Source organism: Rousettus aegyptiacus, unplaced genomic scaffold (genome assembly GCF_014176215.1).
Source record: "Rousettus aegyptiacus isolate mRouAeg1 unplaced genomic scaffold, mRouAeg1.p scaffold_m13_p_13, whole genome shotgun sequence".
Taxonomy (NCBI): Eukaryota; Metazoa; Chordata; class Mammalia; order Chiroptera; family Pteropodidae; genus Rousettus; species Rousettus aegyptiacus.
The window spans coordinates 54,133,559-54,154,210 of NW_023416288.1; the positions used below are offsets into that span (position 1 = coordinate 54,133,559).

At 42.8% G+C, this 20,652-nt stretch overlaps 2 protein-coding genes across 6 annotated transcripts; both read right to left on the reverse strand.

Moving 5' to 3' along the window:
• Positions 1-411: 411 nt before the first annotated feature.
• On the reverse strand, positions 412-10,212 carry LOC107516906 (olfactory receptor 9A4). 5 transcript variants are annotated; one of them, XM_036230801.1, is made up of 7 exons: positions 9,924-10,212; positions 9,152-9,681; positions 8,497-9,048; positions 4,904-6,468; positions 4,467-4,511; positions 2,759-3,158; positions 412-2,469 (listed from the first exon to the last, which is right to left on the reverse strand). In XM_036230801.1, the coding sequence occupies exons 4-7, from the start codon at positions 4,935-4,937 to the stop codon at positions 2,403-2,405; spliced, it is 546 nt and encodes a 181-aa protein (XP_036086694.1). In that variant the 5' UTR covers positions 4,938-6,468; positions 8,497-9,048; positions 9,152-9,681; positions 9,924-10,212; the 3' UTR covers positions 412-2,402. The 5 variants fall into 5 exon arrangements, with proteins under 5 accessions (XP_036086694.1, XP_036086696.1, XP_036086693.1 ...); XM_036230803.1 differs by lacking the exons at positions 4,904-6,468; positions 9,924-10,212 and adding an exon at positions 4,137-4,319 and having other exon boundaries at positions 8,970-9,048; positions 9,152-9,770; XM_036230800.1 differs by lacking the exon at positions 9,924-10,212 and having other exon boundaries at positions 9,152-9,770.
• Positions 10,213-12,903: 2,691 nt separating this feature from the next.
• Positions 12,904-20,478, reverse strand: LOC107516910 (serine protease 58-like). The gene is made up of 5 exons (XM_016157141.2): positions 20,442-20,478; positions 16,302-16,443; positions 14,463-14,710; positions 13,517-13,653; positions 12,904-13,092 (listed from the first exon to the last, which is right to left on the reverse strand). The coding sequence occupies exons 1-5, from the start codon at positions 20,476-20,478 to the stop codon at positions 12,904-12,906; spliced, it is 753 nt and encodes a 250-aa protein (XP_016012627.2).
• Between the last annotated feature and the right edge of the window lie 174 nt (positions 20,479-20,652).

Genomic DNA, 20,652 nt, shown 5'->3' on the forward strand with positions numbered 1-20,652 from the left:
GACCTTGGTGATGTGACCCTCCCACTGAACCATATTATGATCTTTGAATTCTGCTTTCCCCTGGAGTTCTTGGAGGAATGTGATCGTAAAGGAAAAAATCTGAGGCCATCCTCCTATTCTGTTTTCCTTCTTTTTGTGTAAGTTCTCTCTGGGCAGGTCCCATTACATCTTACCACCTCTGTGGCTTTATTTTTAATGTTATATTTTGATACGATTTCAAGTTTATAGGAAAGTTGCAAGAATGCCTGTATACCTTTTACCCAGATTTACCCATTACGCACATTTGTCTCTATTTCTCTCCCCTCTCTGCCCTCCACCCTATACTGATGCCTCCAATTCCAACCCAATTATATGTGGTTCGCTCCAGTCTTCTCTTTTTACATAAGCTCCATTCATACTCAATTATGCGCTAATAACCAGAATACAGAAAACGTGGTTTCAGAATTCCTATCCTATATAGTGCGAAATGCAAAACGACTGAAGGTCAATATTTGTATACAGTACTTTTTCATTTTTTAGGTAAAACTTACACACAGCAAAATGCACAGATGTTAAATGTATAACTTGGTGAGGTGTGATAATATATACATGTGTGTAACCAACACCCCGATACCCCAAATAAGATCCACAAAATTTCCATCAGTACAGAAAGTTCCAGGATTCTTCTAGTCAACCATCACCCACTTATTATGGGTGACCACAATACCAATTTCTTCCCATTGATTAGTTTTGCCTGTTCTCATATGGACTCACAGAGTAAACACTCTTTTGCTTTTTCTACTTTCACTCAACATAACGTTTTTGAGATTCAGCCTACATAGTATGTGAGTCACGACTTGTTTATCCACTCACTAATGGTGACCATTTGCATTGTTTATGTTTGGGGCTATTATAAATAAAGGTTTTATAAACATTCTTGAATCCATCTTTTTGTGGCCATCATTGTGATTTCTCTTAAATACCTAGGAGTGGAATTACTGTGTCATAAAGCTGATATATATTTAACTTTACAAATAACTGCCGAACCCAAGGAACAAAAGAAACATACAAGCTAAATGACACCAGACTCACAGATCCAGGGAAGAGACTGGCGATTTTCAAAGGGGAGGAGGTTTTGGGGGGCAGGGTGGAAAAGGTGAAGGGAGGAAGTACAAATCAGTAGTTATAAAACAGTCGCGGGGTGGGGAGTACAGTACAGGGAATACAGTCAACATTATTGGATTGGCCGTGTGCAGTGCCAGACGGGTGCTAGAGTCATCCGAGGGATCACGTCATAAATTATATAAATGCCTAGCCATTGTATTGTCTATCTGAGAGCTACAAAGAGGAACCAGGGGAGAAGGCGGGCAGGAGAGGATGGAGGGGACAGGAAGCGGGGGGAGGAGGGGGGGCCGTGGACCTTGAAAGGACCGAAGTGTGTAAGAAAGGCAGGAAGCAGCCCCGGAGGCTGCCTCCTCCTCCGCCCTCTGCACATCCATCATCCCCGGCACCCAGCAGGCTCCGCTCTCCCCTGTCACTCAGTTCCCAGCTCAAGGGCTCCTCTGTGGCAGGTGGTATCTCAGGTGCCAGACAACCTCCCTACCTCGCTCTCCCTCCTCCATCCTGAGAAAGTCCACAAGTTACAGACGTGCCTGCATGTAATAAGCAGACCCCCTGAGACCGTAAAGGGGCCCTGAACTGTGAGGTGGGTTCATTCTCTGAACCCTGCCAGCTAAGACGACATGCAGAGAAGTAAGAAGGCAACAGGACTTTGGGGCTGGAAATCAAGAGGGCACGTTTGAGCCAGAGGAGGAACTGGGAGCTTCAAACAAAGGACACAAAGCGGTGGACATATTTTTGGATGGTTCAAACCCTAGAATTAAGCAGTCATATCATTCTTCAGTTGGGGAATATTTTTCCCAGCTTTTCCTGTTTAGAAATCTAAATATCACACACGCTTATTGTTATATTTATTTTTTTAAAGTTGTGCTGTGAAATGCATCACAATGTAAAAAAAGTGTGTGTGTGTGTGTGTGTGTAAAATGAATTTTCAAGCAACCATGTTAAAAACCATGTCCACGACTCGAAAGACAGATTACCTCATCATGACATTGATTATGATGTAGCTCAAAGATGAGTGAGTACTCTTCAGGTTATTCTAGAATCCATTATAAGAGTTTTCCCATGTAAAACGCCTCGGGCGAGGCTAGCTCCCCAACGGCTGACGGCTGACGGCTGACGCTGACGGCAGCACTTCACCGCATCCCAAAGGGCCTCGATGACCTTGTCATTGCGGAGGGTGAAGATGAAAGGGTTCAGGAAAGGAGTAATGACTGAAACCCTCAGGGACGCCACCCTGTTGTACTAGGCTGCCTGAGTCTGCCTGGGTTTCACGTAGAGGAACAAGCAGCTGCCGTAGCCGATCACGACAAAGGTGAAGTGGGAGGCGCAAGTCGAGAAGGCTTTCCTCCGGCCAGAGGCGGTGGGGATCTTGAGGATGGTGGAGATGATGTAGGTGTAGGAGACGATTGTAGGGATCAAAGAAGCAAAAAGAACAAAAACAGCCATTAAGAAGAGGATAAACTCTACGAAAAGAGTATTATTACAGGAAAGTTTGAGCAGTTGCCCTCAGTCACAGAAAAAATGGTCTAGCAGATTTGATTTGCAGAAGGTAAGCTGAAATGTGGCATAGACTGGCCAGATTTCAGAAAGGAACCCGAACACCCACGACACGATTACCACCCAGACGCAGGTGCGGCTGCTCATGATGACGTCGTACCTCAGAGGGTTGCAGACGGCCACGTAACGGTCCACGGCCATGGCCCCCAGTAAGGCAAACTCTGTGGTCCCCACAGCAAGGTACAGGAAGAGCTGGGCGACGCATGCGGCCAGGGATATTGTCTGCATCCCGGGGAGCAGCAACCCCCAAAGCATGACGGGGACGATGACGGACGTGATCAGGATCTCCAAGGTGGAGAGGTGGCCGAGGAAGAAGTACACGGGGGACTGCAGACGTCTGTCGACACAGACCATCGTGATGATGACCGCGTTCCCCATCAGCGTCACCGAGTAGAGGAAGAAGAAGGTGGCAAAGGGGACATGGCGTTGTTCCTTGGAGCCGGGGAAGCCAAGGAGATAGAATTCAGTGGCGCCAGAGTGATTGCCCAACATGCGGGTTCCTTGCGGAATTTAAAGAGTGAGATAGAGGTGACGTGATTCTGGTCTCGGAGAAGTTACACATTTCCAATTTGGGGAACTATGTTCTACTCCTAGGCTCTAAAACACGATGCTACTATTTTCTATACAAGGTTGGTGTTGAATGTTTTATGGAGAATATATGAAGATAGATTCATGTGTCCAAAAAGATGATCAAGTCGCCGATACTGTGCGACAGGCATGAAAACCCAGCAGCCCCGGTTGACTCCCTTGACTCTCAACTCACAGGACATCCTGCCTCCAACTGAGCTCTACCTGCCGCCCTGCCTCCCCCCCTGACCACAAGGTGCTCATGTAGGCCACCGCCCCACCCATCCCAAGTTCCCCAACTGTCTTCTCCGCCTGTCGTGTCCACGTCCTGCCAAATACTGCTGCACTTGGAGAGTATTCCTAACCCATCCTGCCCAGGCGTGGTTACTTCTTTCTCTGTATCCTTTAAACACAGGCTCTATTTACATCATATTCATACTAAAGTGTTGCCTCAGTTACATTTATCATTTTGGGGTTGTTGGGAAGTGAGGTCTATCCAAGACATTGTCCTAAGAGCTATTTTGAGATAAAGTATTGAGCCTTTCCCTGACTTCTGGGGTGGATTACCTACTTCTCATTATTATTATGATGAAAGCCATCCTCCACCTCTCATTCAATGAAGCTCTGAAATTTCTTACTTTCTTTAGCTCTGAGATTTTGATTCCTCTGGTCACCAGATGACAACAAGAAAGCAGGGGCCAGAAGGAACCCCCATTTGTACTTACACAGTCTCTACCCTGGGGCCAGGAGACAAGAAAACAGCTGTGCTATAGAGGCCCCATCCTCTAAACTCCCCAGGTCTCAAATTTCTACTTCCGGCACAGAGACAAAACCTGGGTGATTTGTCCCTCTAAACAAATTGCTGTGACCTCAGTCTCATGGAGCAACTTGGAAAATTCTAAACAGCGTACCTGCCTGTCTATGACCTTCTATTTTCTCCAGAGTCCCCGGGTAAGGCGAAATATTAGAAGGCGCCGAAGAAGATCACACTGAGTTCCTTAGGACGTCTGGGCTCCCTCTCTTGACCTTGAGTAAATATCATGCAGGACTTTACTCAAATGTCTCCTCTTCTTGGGCCCTTTGTCACTCATGCTCTGTAATGCAATACACACACAAATTTACTCCCTAACTTCTTTAGGCTGTATTTCCCTTTACATTGGCTTTCATCAATATCTTAACTCACATTACACATTTACTTGATTATTAATTTATCCTCGAAACCCTGCATTAGGATTAAGTACCTTGATGGCAAGTTCTTATATCACCACCAGTGACAAGAACAGGATCTGCCAATAGATTAAAGAATAAATCAATAAATAAGCAAACAGTGCCTGCCCTAACTACCTTTCCTTCCATTCATTCTTCTCTAAAGTACTGCCCAATCAACCTGCAGTCTCTCTTTCTGGAGATCTTCTATGAAATGGCGAGCAGACAGAAGGGAGATGAAGAGAAAGGTGGGCGCAGGGTCTCAGGTAAAGGCAGTGAGCGTGCCTGTGGCCAGCACTGGGCATCCTCAAGCCCCTCCTGGCTGTGGAGGGAGGATTTGATGTAGAGTCATCTACTCTTGTGGCTCCCTAGTCCTCTCTTAAATTCTAGGTATCCTTGTTTTAGAAGGCCCTCTCACGATGATGCTCTTCTACTCTCTCCATCACTACCAGGTGTGCGGCATCATAATTACCTGCAGTTCCCTGATGACATGCAATGCTGAGCATCTTTCCGAATGCTTATTTGTCATCTGCGTATGTCCTTTAGTGAAGATCTGTTCAAATCTTTTGCTCATTTTGTAATCGAGTTATCTGTTTCTCACTGTTGAGTGTTGAGTTCTTTGTATATTTTGGACACATGTCCAATATTTCATATGTGCTCGGCAAGTATTTTCTCCCAAACTATAGATTTTCTTTCCATTCTCTTTTGTCTTTCCCAGAGCAGAAGTTTTTAATTTTAATGAAGTCCAACTTTTCAAATTTTTTTCTTTCACGGATCATTCTTTTGGTGTCGTATGTCAAAAATAGTCATCAAACCTAAGCTCACCTAATCGGTGTTCTCTGAACTTCCCAGATCTGTGGTTCGGTGTCTGTCATTAAGTTTGGAAAATTTTCAGTCATTATTACTTCAAATAATTTGTCTGTTCCTTTCTCTCTTTCTTCTACTTCTGGTAATTCCCATTATGAATATACCTTTTGTAATTATTCCAAAGTTCTTGAATATTCTGTTTAATCTTTTTCATTCATTTCACCTTGCATTTCTGTTCTGAAAGCTTCTAATAACATATTTTCAAGCTCACTATTTTCTCCACCGAGTCCGGTCTTTGGCTGAGCGCGCTGAAGGCATTCTTTATCGCTGTTTGCATTATTATTTTTTTTTTATTTCTAGCGCTCCCTTTGCATTCTGTCTTAGAGTCTCCAGCTCTCTGCTTCCACTCCCCACCTGCTCTCGCACAGTGTCCGCTCTTCCCCCAAGACCCCTTGGCGTAGTTATTAACCATAGTTATTTTAAAAGCCCAGTCTGATAATTCCAACATTTCTGCCGTATCTGGTTCAGATGCTTGCTCTGTCTCTTCCAACTGTGTTCTGTTGTTGTTATTGCTTTACTGTATCTTATAACACTTTATTGGCAGTCGAACATTGTGTAAAGGGAAAAAGAGACTAAGGTAAACAGGGCTTTTACGTGAGGTTTGATGTTCATCTGGCTAGGAATTAGACTGTGCTTACTACTTGCTGTAACTGTAGGTGTCAGAGGCTAAAATCCATCTGTTGTCCTTGGTTTTGTCTCATCCGTCCCCTTCGTATACAAGGTCTGAGACTCACGGTCCTGTCTGTTGTCATCCTCTGCTGTTAGGAGGAGCCCCAACCACGTGGTGGTCGGAGTGGGGAGTTGGGCACTCACAGGCCCATGAGGAGGCCTCGGTCTTTTGGCGAGCCTGTGCCCCTGGGGTGGGACTTCAGGCTTCCCAGCACCTTTGGTGGGACAGCAAAGGCAGAGGAATTGGGGTTGGGTATTTCCTTTCCCCACACTGGTTAGACTCTGATGAAATCCGAGGTATTTAGGCTCTGATAAAATAGTCTCCCTTGAAGGCAGGCTGTTTGTTGTTGTTCTTGTTGTTGTTTTGTTTGTTTGTTTGTTTTTTAAGGAGCAGAATGTTCTGAGCATATTTAGAATGATTATTTTCCCTCCTCCTATTGGGAGCACAAGGGGAATGTCTCTGATTTCTCTGATCTTCATTCTGCGATCATGGTGAAGATCCTGGAGGTAAAATTCACAAATCTGTGGGGGCCCTCCTGAGACCCCCTGGAGTTTTTTAACTTTGAGTTTGTCCACACTGAGCCTCCAGCAATTTGACAAGTACTGCTTAAGTTTCCCTACCCTTGTCCTGGCTCGACCTTGAGCTGGGACTGGCAGGCAGGAGGCTAGAGGTCCAGTGTCAACATCCCCTGACCTCATAGGAGCTCAAAACCCTAGATCCAGCAACGAATCAAAGCCACCACATGTAAACTCTGGGTCTGGACCAAGCCCCACATGCAGACGGCCATGGTCTCAATCTACCAGAAAATGAAGTGTGTCCCTCCAGAGCCAAAGTTCCTTCTACAACCAGGCTTTTTTTTTTTTTTTTTCTATATGAAAAACTTAGGATTTTATGCTAGCTGTCACTAACATAAAACAGACCCAAGGACCCGAGTCTTTCAGGATTTCTGGGTTTAGCACTCATTCCTTCAGATCTTCGCTCAGATGCCCAAGCTCCGGGAGCCTTTCCCTGCCATCCTCTCCAGAAGAATACATGCCGCCCTCTACTCTCTGTCACCTCTCCAGGACCTCTTTATCTTCTCCGCGCTCCTCACCTAAAAATTCCTGTTTACTTTTTGTTCACTTTCTGTCTCCCATTTACAACGTAAGCTTCACGAAAGCAAAAACTTTGTCACGCCTGTTTACTTTTTCTGATACTTGATGAATATTTTTGAATAACTGAATTAATGAACCTATCAATTCAGGAGTGCATCTATGAACAACGCTTGTCTAATCCTGGCTAAGGGCAATTTTGAAGCAAACTCTTCTTTCTCTCCCTTTGGTCTTCACTGAAACACTGTCTTGTCAACATGCCAACTTCCCTCTGGAGATCCCACATGAAGTGGCAACTGGGTAACGAGGATCAAAGACAGATCTGGGAGAACTCACTAGTCTGCCTCTTGCAATTTCTGTTTAGCCGGGACCAGATAACGAAAAGAAGAGAGGAGGGACCTGGCCAGAGCAAGGAGCTGTGGTCTGTCCAGCAGTGAGTCAGGGAAAAGCTAAATCTGCTCTCTGCTGTGCAGAGGGAATTTGGAGATGAGCCCATGTGCCCTGCTGCTCCCCCAGCCCACCCTTCAGGCTCTGGGTGTGCTTGTGCTTCTAGACAGCAGCCAGGCCCAGACCTTCTCCTCCTGATAGTCTCCTACTCAGTCCTTCACAGAAGGAAACTCGTGGAAGACACTCACCTCCAGAGACAAAGACTGAACTGGAAAGCTCTGTGGCTCTCCATGAGAGCTCAGGCTACCTCATGCCCGACTAGGCATGCTCTCTGGGCCAGAGTAAACTGCTGCTGTCTCCAACTATCAGCAAAAGAGAAAACTGTCTTCGCACTAGCATTAGGGAAACGTTTAGTAATAATAATGCCGTGGGAAGCCCAGTTGTCTCTCTCTGATTTTCTACCTCCTCCTTTTCCTCCCCAAGGTGTCCCCGAGGAGAACTATACACTGAGGAACTAAATTTGCCCAAGTTCAGAGAAACTCTAGGGATACAGTCAAGGGAAAGCCAGAGAAACTTTCAGCCCTTCTCCTCTGAGGCTAATCAAATTGCAGAATGCTTAAAACTGTTTTTTAATGGGAAACTTGAAATCTCCCTCATCAGAGTTTCTCAGCCCCCATGCTGCCTTGCTCCCAAGCTCCAAGTGCTGGTTACCACAAGACAGTTTGAACCAGACCCCTGTCTTCTTCTGTGCATCTACCTCATTCCGATTATCCCGACAGAGCCTAAGATACCCCCCGAGAAGAAGACATTGCAAACAATTGCATGATATACATTAAAAACCAACAGTCTGGGGCTGGGCAATAACATGAAAAAAAAATGGCAGAGTAGGCCGTAGTTTCACAGAAACATCAGGAAACCAGCAGAAGCTGTCAGAACTACTTTGTCAGAACTCTAGAAAACATTCGAAGAATTACAGCAACTAAGGAAACACTGATTCAAGAAAAAAGCAACTTAAAAATGTTAGGAAAGTTTTGCAATGTTTTGACTTACCCTTGCCTGCTCTCTGCAGCTCAGTAACAGTCAGTGTTCATTCCCAGTTCCTGGTTCTACAGGCAGCAAAGCAGATGCTATTTGCAAAGGATTGCCCATGTCTGTTTTACCTGTCTGAGGCCACAGAGGGATTGACACAGGGCGCTTGTCTTTGATTCACCTAAAGTGGGACTCATTGGGGTGGAAAGAGGTGGGCATTGCTCAAGCAAGTTTTTGCTTACGAAAACCTATAGCCGCCTGGGGCAAAAGATTATTGTTGAAATATACAATAGACATTCTGAAGCCTCAGAGGGAAAGTTTGTTTTAGAAATTAAGGGTGACTTAAAGGCATCTGCAGAAGACTATACTTTCAGGGATCGTTTTATAGTGTGTCATAAAAGCATCTGCCTATGCTGGGGGGGGGCGGGTTTAGAAAACCACGCATGTGTACAAGGCAAGATGCAGGCTCAGAAAACACCTGAGAACACACTAACCTTTTGCTTTAAGTAGGATAAACTCATAGAGATCCGCGCTGAGGCACAGGACAGCCAGTCAAAAGACAAAGAGAGAATCCTGAAATCAGTAAGAGAGGAGCACTTTGTCACTTAGGAATCCTCATAAGATTAACAGCCGGAGTTCTGGTCAAGAGGGCGGAGTGGGTAAACGCTGCGCTCACCTCCTCTCGCGACCACGTCAAAATGACAATGAAACTACAGAACAGCCATCATTGGGAATCCCCTAAAGTCTAGCCGAACAGAAGTCCTACATCTGAGGACACATGGAAAAGGCCACCTAGAGCCTGGAAGGGGGACAGAGACGTGAAACGGGTTGGTACCACTCCTGCATATGGCAGCTGAGAATTGAGAGAAATATCTCCACTGCAGAGGTTCCCCCAGAGGAGTGAGGGGTCCCGGCCCCATACCAGGCTCCCCAGCCCAGGGTTCTAGTGCCGGGAAGAGCTGTCCCCACAATTTCTGACAGTGAAAACCAGTGAAGACTGTGGCTGAGTGAGACGAAGGGCCACTGCAGTAGCAGACATTCCTCTTACAGGGCCCACGCACATACTTACCTGCTGATGGACTCGCTCGTTCTGGGCTCCAGCGCTGCGGTCACAGCTCGAAAGGCACCAGAGACACACGGGAAGGAACTGAGTTGTCTGGCTGCAGGGCGAGAGCTGGAGGGGCCACTTTCTCCCAGACAAAAGTGCTGGCAGAGGGCATTGTTCCTTTGTTGAGCCCTTCCCCGTCCGGCTTGCAGACCCAGGCGGCCGCCACATTTGAGTCTCTGGCATTGTAGCCAACACACGGGGCGCCCCGCCCTAATGATTCCCTGAGACCCCGCCCCTCCCTACCTGTGGCCCGCCCAAACCATGCTGCAGACTTTCCTAAAATCTCTCAAAGGGTCATGAAACCTAAACAAGCAGCATCTGGCCTTGGCATGCCCCGTACCTGTTGCTAAGAATCCCCAAGCCTGGCACTAGCAGTATCCAGCCTCGGTTTGCAGCTTGGACTCTCGACCAGCATGGGTGGCAGCCATCTACGGATTGTTTGGTGGCTCATGCCAGGTGGCCCCAGGTAGGGCATAGGCTGCTGCTGAATTTGGCTTGTGGGAGGACACCTTCCAGGAGGCCCCGGCATGCACGCCCAGTGGAAGGCTTCGTTCTGAGCCACAGCACCACCCAAGGTCACACACCCAGAGGGCAGACAGAGTAGGCAGTAGAACGCTGCTAAAGCAAATCTTGTGTTGTGTGGCCGACACTGCATAGCTCCGCCACTGGTCACGGCCAGTCATCACAACCAATCAGCCCAAGGGTCAGATCACAACCAATCAGCACAAGGGTCAGCCCCTCCCACTGAAGAGCAAACAGCAACCAAGGCTCAACTACAACAAGTGAGCACACACAACCCATTCAAGGGACATACCTGGAGCACCTGGCTCAAGTGACCAGGGAAGACTGTGCCACTGGGACTCACAGCACAGCTACTACAGATAAAACAAATTCAAAACCCCAAACGCAATAATTTTCCAAATTGGTATTATTTGTCAGTCTAGGTTAAGAATTGAACCATCGCCTACTGAATATCAATCCCATCGTATTTCCAAAGACGGGGAAGAAAAGGTGTGATGTCAGACATATGTGAAAAACGGGTAAGCGTGCGTAATAAATGTGGTGAGATTAGAATGGTCTACACAAGGAACCGACAGGAATGAAGATCCAAAGTCAGATGGCCAAATGAATTCTCCAGGAAGCCAAATATGTAACATATACACGTGAGTTTAAAAGAGATTTTTGAAGTAATCTATAGATAAAGTTATAGACCCAAGAAAGGTGATCCCTCTCTTCTTGAGCTGAGGATCAGACATGATTGAATCCGAAGGTCGAAGACAAGATGAGAACCAGAGTTCAGAGAAGAGCCATCCATCTTACCAAACAGAGCAAGCTTCCTGTTCCCGTTACTGTCATGCTCTCTATTTGCCACGCTGAAATCTGTTGGTCCGTTCCAGGGATCCATTTCGATGCAATGGACTTAAGCTAAAGAGAAGGAAGAGCCTGGAACACTATCCTGAACCCATGTAAAGAAAAAAAGGAACCGAAAAGGGAATGCGGCATAGCTTGGTGGGCCCGTGGGGAGAGGGATGGTTGCGATGGTAAGAGAAGACGGAGTGCAGGCTACCTGCAGTCCATGGTGGACCAAGTTCAAGTGGGGGCTAGGAAAGAAAAGCCTTTGGAACCCATCACCTAAAGGATCAGAGTTTAGGAGTGTGAAAAGTATTTGCACTCTTGAAAAATTAGGAGTGTGAGAAACAGCTCAGTCTCAGGTAGGTAGATAGACAGGTAGATAACAGACAGAGAGGCTGACAGACAGATGGTAGACAGACAGACAGACAAATTTACCCTTTTCTTTTTATACTGGGGAGTAAGGTGAAATGGAGAGAAGGTACTCCATACCAGAAAATTCAAGTCCAGCAGATATGAAGTGAAAATGCCCAGTAAATAAAGAATTGGTGGCCCAACGATTAAACCCGATTCAATATAGAACGACTGTGGTATCATGGAGAGATCCACAAGTATGAGGACAGACATGGAGTGGAGGTGGGTTGTTAGGAAGATCTTCCCAGTGAAAAGTTCAGGTTGCAACTAACTCAGTTGGCTGAGGAGAGTAAGGACAGTAGGTAAGGATGGACAGTATCTCTAACAACTTGTAGTAGGAATTAAGTAGGCAACGGAAGGATGAAACAGGTAGGAACTGTTAAAAGTACTAACTACTGCCAATTCCTGACTCCTCCTATGTACACTGAGCATTTTCCATTTTATCTCTGATCCCTCTCATAGTCTTAAAAGAAAGAATGGTTTTTGCTTTCTGAAGCTTTGTAAAAGTAGGTGACTTATATCACTTAGATAGCAATCCGAACAAAAGAATCCCAATATTTCACAGCATAGGACAAATCGAATGGCGTTTTACATTCAGATACTGAAATTTCTTGAATGCTCAATATTTTATATGAAAATGGACGAGCTTTTTAAAAAAAATCAGTTTACTTTATCACAGATTAATGAAAAATAGTATGTGGAGTGTCTTTTGGGTGGGCTTATGATTGACAGCGTACTCATTATAGGAAGTGCACCCAGAGGCACATATGAAAACTCTTGGGCAAAATCCTCATGAATTCCACCATTCTATTTCCCTTTTAAAAAGTACATTTGATCCTCGTCAAATAAAAAAAGCAGTAAACTGGAAGGAAAATATATTGGGAAAAAACCTATCCTAACATTTATGGAATCCTAGATATCTATAACATACATTACTGCGGTAGTTCAAAAGATAGAAATCCTCATTCCAAAAATCACATTGACCTTTGGGTAGCCTTGGCAAATCAAAGCAAAGTTTGATTTCTATAGATCTTTTAAGTAGCTAATGAAAACATTAACCATAGCCACCCACATATATACACACATGTGTGCAAACACACACACACACACACACACACTCACTCACTCACTCATTCAGGAGACTCACTCAGGAGGTCTTTAGAACTGCTAAATCATCTAATCGGTTTTCAGCAAATTCCTGCTTAACTACGTGGTATGTGCTTTATAACATGCCCCAACAGACTCCCAGTAATTACTGTCCCTCGCATCCACTTGTCTTTTCTGTTCTTAGGGTAAAGCAGAGAATGTTTTAAGAGAAGTATCTGAGTTGGTAGAATCTAAAAAGCTTCCTGTGTGAACTCCACTTCTTGAGACCGCCGTTCATGTTTTCAATGTTATAAACACTTATTCAAGAGTTGGGGATAAGCAGAGAAGCAATTAAAGAAACTAGAGCCATGCCAACACCAGGAGTCATCAGTGATCTCATTTGAAACTCCAAACCAAGCCTAGACCTTAGGAAAGACTGGGACTGAGGTTCATAACACAGGTGCCATGGATCAGTTGGATGTAAGGGTGTCAAAAAAGCTCTCCATCTGTGTATTTGCAGAAATAATGTTCTTGATCCATGGAGTGTAGCTGAAGAGGTCAGTGAAGACGGCAGTGTGTCCTGTCAGAACACACCCAGTTGCCCAAGACATAATCCCTCGTATTTCGTTGCCACATATGGCTGGGACAGCTGTGACCACCTGCCAGACAGAGTAGAGGGGATCAGAACTTCCCCTCCCACCTGACAAATCCTCAGCATCTGAACAGAAATGAAAGCCATTATATTTGCCATGCGAAGGAGCCCAGGATATAAGAAAATAGTGTGAAAGCTTCTTTCCACTGCAGTATTACCCCTACCTCCCAGTAACAGCTAGATAGAGACTTCAAAGCTGTAGCTGGAAGATAGTTTTACACTTCCCCCAAAAATCTATTTCTCTCATCTCTAACTCAAGGTGTAAGAGAGAATATCATCATCCTTTGGCCCCTTCCTCTCTGGGCTCCTATCCTGACTTCACATTCCAGACCCTCAACTGAGGATAAGACATAAAGACACAAAGAAAAAAGTTAAAAAAAAAAAAATTTAAAGCCACTGAGTGGATGGGCAAATGAGATAAGGAAAGTTACCTGGCATTCCTGTTTGCTTCCTAGCATGCTTTCTATACAGAACATGTCTTCAAGGAATTTTTCAGGCAGTAATTGTTTGCATTTTATGTCAGAGTTCAATTCGATCTCCATACTGTGCAGTTCGTTGTCTGGATTTCCTGAGCACAAGAAATAAAGGAGAACTTCGTTCCTGTTTGCCCTTTCACGAGGCATCCTGCCTCCTCCGCCTTCGACCTTCTTCTCAGTTAAAATGAACTGTAGAGGAAGAACTGATGGGGTTCACTGTGGATTAAACGTATCAGCTTATCCTGTTCAGCTTCTCACACATTATAAATTACCGGCATCGAGGTGTGGTTGTCGAAAGACACTCCACACATCTGAATCCAAGCTATGCCGTCACAAAATTTGTGACTTTGGACAATTAGTCAATCTCCCTGAGCCTTGGTTCCCTCATTTAAAAGGTGTAAATCTTAAGAAAACATCTACATGATGTTTGATGATGGTCAAATATTATATAAAGGACACTTAGTGCCTGGTGTGTAATCAGAGCTCAACAAACAGTAGCTATCATTGATGTTGTAATGATAACGATATCACTCCGGTTAAGTGAAAGGAAAATATGATTTTCAAAATTTTCAAAATAAGATTCAGAGAAGTTAAAGAATTCACCCATAACCCTATAATAAATGGCAGAACCAATACTCAAACATAGATCCCTGAATCCCAGCCCCCTGCTGTGTGTGCTGATGTGAAATATACAAGTAACGCCTCGATTTAGGATTTGATTCCCAAAGCCCTACCACTCTACGGAGCCAATGCTGTTACTCCATTTCGAGCTTCACACAGGTGCTCAGAAATCTGGCACTGGGCCTATACGTTCTGATTCCTTCTCCTAAATCCTCAGAGGTCCTGAAAATGTGAATCTATCCATGAACACAGCTAACTCTACTTTTTGACAGTGACTCACCAAAAAATTCTTTATTCTGTAACCAGGTGTAGATCAAGCAGTCCTTAGCTTCATTCTTCATGAGAGTCGGCAACTGAAAACTCTTGGAGAAGAAGGTGAAGGGTGCAGACAACTTTATCAGCATAAGGTCACTTTTAGAAGAAGTGACGGTAAAGTTTGGATGAACAAAGATCTTCTCATAAGGTAGAATCTCCCCCCAAAAGTTTCGAAAACTTTGAGAACCACCACGAAAGATGACCTGGAGATCTCTGGAAAATGAAAAAAAGAAAAAAATTGATACTATCACACATTACAAGCCTAATCTCTCTCTCTCTCTCTCTCTCTCTCTCTCTCTCTCTCTCTCTCTCTCTCTCTCTCTCTCTCTCTCTCTCTCTCTCTTTCTCACACACACACACACACACACACACACACACACACACAATTTCCTTCTAGAACAATCCACTTAACCTCTCCTCTCATCTGTGTCCATTTGATCTTTTATGCATAGCGACCACCGGTGGTCTTGTAGGTTATGCACTATATAAATTCAATAGGGATCATTCACATAGCCTATACAGTGAATGGTGCCTCCAAGAGAAAAGCAGTGTATGGCTTGGGCTCTACTCTTCTTACAGATACCAAATAAAATCACCTGAAAGTATCTCTTTAAAAAACAATACCACGCCCTATAAACGCCATGTTTTTCCCTATATTTACATATCTATTGTAAAGTTTAATTGATAAATTAGGTACGCTAAGAGATTAACAACAATAACTAATAATAAAATAGAATAATTATAACAATATACTGTGATACAAGTTATATAAATGTGAGGTATCTCTCGCCCTCTCAAAATTTGTTATTGGACTGTATTCACCCTGCTTCTTGTGAAGATATGAGATGATAAAATGCCTATTAAGTTGAGGACTTTCACCTTTTTACTTAAAGGAGGCACTTTATGGCTCCTCTTTGGCATATCCAAATTGCCAGCGCTGCTACTCTTGTGGTTTGGGGCCATTATTTAGTAAAATGAGGGTTACTTGAACATAAGCACTGTGATACTGGTGATGGTTGATCTGAGAACCCAGATGGCTAAGTGACTAATGGGCGGGGAGTATATAGAGCGTGGATATGCTGGACAAAGGGATGATTCGCATCCTGAGCAGGACAGAATGTGAAGATGTGAGATTGTATCATGCTCCTCAGAATGGATGTGCAATTCGAAACTTCTGAATGTTCATTTCTGAAATTTTCCATTCGATATTTTTGGATCATGGGTGACTGCAAGCAACTGAAATTGTGGAAAGCAAAACCATGAATAAGTGGGGACTACTGTATAAACTCTAGAGTTATATACCACGAGGTATATTTGCAGATATACACCAACCTGTATATACACCAGCACATATAAATATTGCAAATATATACACAAGAATACTCTCCAAGGTACATGGTACAGATATGTTCAAAATAGTAGAAAACTAGAAATAACTCAAACGTCTGTAAAAAATGAACAAATTGTGTGACACTCACACTGAAATATTATATAGCAATAAAAAATGAAATACGGCCCCGCATCTAACACTTTGGATGAATCTTAACAACATTAAGAATGATTTGCAGGGTTATTTTTACATATATGTATGATATTATACCACATTATTTTTCATTTCTGGATATGTTAAAAACAAGGATGTGGAAATTTCCTTAGCCGAGTTTTACCTGAGTAGTTGAGCTTCCCTTCAACATTATAGCCCTAGGATTTCCTGATCAGAACAGTTTCTTTAGAAGTCCTACAAGGTGTGTCGAGTCCCAGTCTCGGAACTTTGGAACAGAGTGGACCGATCCCCGTTACTTACGGTAAGAAGCAGTGTGCCGCGGTCAGCACCCACTGAGGGGCGATCAGAGTCCCCACGCAGGACGCGTAACTAGAATTCAGGTATAATAAGTAGGAACGATGATCTAAGTCTTCCATGTCATCGCTAACGAATGGAACAACACCTGGAATACAAATTGAGGAGAATCAAAGTGTCTCCTTGAACCAGCTGATTACAGGAAACTCGGGAGTGGTTCTGGAGATTTCAGGATGCCACTGTCAGACAATATCAATATTTACCGCCTACTAATCGCTCAGCTCCTGCTCTATAGCACTAGAGAACCAAACTATAAAAGTGCTGTACTAGGTAGTTCATATACTTTTTTAAAATGTTAAATTTTCAAAACAAAAGAACTGTGGGTAGATACATTTTATGCTCTTTTACAGATTAAAGATTTAACATTAGGAAACTTCCTCCGGGCCGTACGTCTAGTGAACATAGTTGGCTCAAGGATTCGGATTTGATTCCAAACTCCAGAAAGGCACTTTTCTACATGACCTCCCTGCTTCTCCTCCGCTGGTCTGCTGCTTTCCAGACACCTTAGCTCATTTTCTGTCTCCCAAAGGCTTATCTGACTATCCAAAGTCACAGCAATGCGGCCTTCCCTACAGCCCCCTAACTTTTCCGACAGTTTGGAAACCTGAATGCTTACCCACTAAGATCTGAAATAAGACAGCACTGTCCATTCTCAACACTCTTACTCAAAATAGTACTATACATTCTAGTCACTGCAACAAGGCAAGGAAGAAAAGTAAAAGACAAAGTGGCAAGGAAGAATATAACCATTCCCATCTGCAGATGACATGATTGCCTACATAGAAAATTCCAAGGAATCTACAAAAACTCCTAGAATACATGAGTTCAGCAAGATCAACATGCAAACATCGATCACACTTCTATATACTAACAACGAATATATGGAACCCAAAATTAAATATGCAATACTATTTATAATCACTCTGAATAAAATTAAATAATTATGGATATAATTAACAAAATGTGTACAGAATTTTATGCTAAAATTACAAAACATTGATGAAAGAAATTGAAGAACTAAATAAAAGGAACACACGTTGTGTTCATCAACTGAAAAATGCAACATAGTAAAGATGCCAATTCTCCCCAAACTGATATACAAGTTTAATGCAACACCTATCAAAAATCCAGCAAGGTTTATTATATTCAGAGAGAAACTTATTGAAAAATTTATAGGAAAAGTCACAGGCTAACACAATCTTTAAAAAGAATAATAAAGGAGAAGAGATCACTCTACCCAATACGAAGACTTGCATATCTAATTACAGTATTCAATAAGGTGTAGTATTACTTCGATGAGACGTGTATCCATATGTCCAATTGCAGCATTATTTACAATAGCCCATATATGAAGGCAACCTGGGTGTCCATCAATGGATAAATGGATGAAGAAGAGGTGATGCATATATACAATGGAATATTACTCAACTATAAAAGAGAATGAGATCTTGCTATCTGCAACGGCATGGCGGACCCAGAGGGTAGTGTGCTGAGTGGAGTAAGTCATACAGAGAAAGATGAATGCCACGTGATTTCACTTATATGTGGACTCTCAAGAACAAAATGAATAAACAAAACAGAAACAAAACTCACAGATACAGAGAACATTTTGATGGTTGCCAGATGGGAGGAAGTTTGGGAGAATGGGTGAAAAGGGGGAAGGGATTAAGAAGTACAAATTGGTAGTTATAAAATAGTCATGGGGATGTAAAATATAGCATAAGAAATATAATCAAAAATATCGTAATAACTATGTATAGTATCAGATAAGTACTAGATTTATTGGCGTGATCACCTTATAAGTTATATAACTATCTAATCACTATAATGTATACCTGAAATAAATGTAATATTGTGTCAACTGTAATTGAAAAATAAAATATTATTTTTTAAAAAGGCAGTGTGGTATTGGCAGAGGAGCAAACACATAGATCGGTTCAAACATACCAGAAAACCTAGACATAGACAGACACAGGTATGCCCAACTGATTTTTGACAAAGGGCAAGAGCAAGTCAATGAAGCACAGCCTTTTCAATAAATGGTGCTGGAGTAATTGGACATCCATAGACAAAAACAAAAAACAAAAAACAAAAACCTTCCACCTGAACATCACACCTCATAAAAATGGATTACACTCTTAAATAATAAATATAAAACTATAAAACTTATAGGGGGAAAAAGAGAACATTTTTAGGACCCAGGGTTACACGAAAAGTTGTTAGACTTGACACCAAAACCGAAATCCATAAAAGCTGAACAATGAGACCTCATCAAAATTTAAAACGTTTGCTCTATAGAAGACCCACTGAAGATGGTTTTAAAGACAAGTTACATACGGGAAAAATATGTGTAAATCTCACATCTGACAAAGGGCTTGTATCTAGACTATCTTACTACTCTCAAACTCAATCGTCCAAAAAAAAAAAAAAAACCCCAAAAAACAAAAAAGCAAAATCTAATTAGAAAATGAAGAGACTATACATATGGTAAATAAGCACATGAAAAGATATTCAACAGAACATTCCACGAACAGTAAAACTACAATGAGGTAGTTCTGTACATTTAACAGAATGGCTAAAACAAAAAAAAAAAAATGGCAAGGATGTGAAGAAAATAGCTAGCTCATACATTGCTGGTAGGAATGTAAAATGGTGCAGCCAATCTGGAAAACAATTTGGCAGTTCGGTATGAAATTAAACATACAATTACCATATAGTCAATAATTGCATTTTCAGGCATATATCCCAGACAAATAAACTTACTACCACAAAAATGTAGCATCTTTATTCACAGATGTCCTTCAATGGTTGAATGGTTAAACAAACTGGGTACATCCATATCATGGGCTGATAGTTATAATAAAAAGGAACTAAACATATACACACGATTGGTACATATCTCAAGGGAATTATGCTGAGTGAAACAAGTCAGCCATAAAACACCATTATAATTATATACTATACAATTCCATTTACATAACATTTTTGAGACAATAAAATTATGGAAATGGAGAGCAGGTTAGTAGTAGTTACCATGGGTTAGGAGTAGGGGGTGTGTGGAGGAGGGAGAATAAAATAGTGTGTCTGTAAATGGCCACGTGAGGGATACCATGGTGATGGAACTGTCCCGTGTCTTGAAAGTGGTGGTGGATGAATAGACCTGTATATGCGATAAAACTGAATGGAGTTAAACACACACACACACACACACACACACACACACACACACACACACACACAGTAAAACGAGAAACCTGAGACTCTGAGGATTGTACCAATGTCAACTTCGTGGTCTGTTAACTGTATTATAGTTACCATGGTAGAAACTGCGTAATGGGTACCTGGGACTCATACATTTTTTGCAACTTCCCGTAAATGCATAATTATTTCAAAACAAAAATTTTAAACAAAGAAATACAGTTAGAACTCTTCATAGTTATGTCTTTTACATAATTCTTTCTCCTAAACTCTTCCCAAGTAATCTTTTTCACTTATTCCCCAAAACTCGAATTCTGTCAATATTCTCGAAATTCCAAAATCTATCTCCTAACTTGGAGTCCTGTCTTGAGCTCCGGACCCTTATATTCAAGTGGACATCTCCACCTGATGTCTCAAAGGCACTGTGAGTTAATGTAGAAAACAGGACAGCATCCGTTATACAAGTTCTATCTAAGTATACGCCTTTACGGTGGTGGTGGCCGTGGCGATTGTTATTACACACTATGTTTTAAATCGAAAAGAACAAAATCTACTTTTTCCTTTTGAACATTACAGCTAAATACCTACTCCTTTTGCTTTTTATGTCTTTTATAAACTCTTTTGTCTCCTTCCAGGATCCTTTCTCCACCCTCCCTTCTGGCATACCTCCATGTTTCAGCCAAAGAAATTTATCACACATTCAGGAGGTTTTAAGCCCATAATAAAAAGATTCAGGTACTACAAATGGCTGAGCCTGTACCGAAAATGACTAAGCACATCACCTACTTCCACTCCACCCTCTCTCTCTCTCTCTCCGGCGAACTCCACAGCCTCACCCCTCTACAGAGTTCTAATCAACTTGACAAAGAGACACCTTCAGTCACTCACCAGTCACCATCAGCAAGATTAACAGGACACACTTCATCTTGGTGCCTGAACTCTGTTCTAAAGATAAGGATATAGTGGAAACCAACAGGCACAAAGCAGGGATAGAACTTATACCCCGCGTGGGGATTCTGAACAGTGGAAGGAGGTGCAGGGGGCAGAACTGGGATGGGGATGCTCTAAGTCTTTAGTCGAGAGGCTCTCCTTCCCGTCT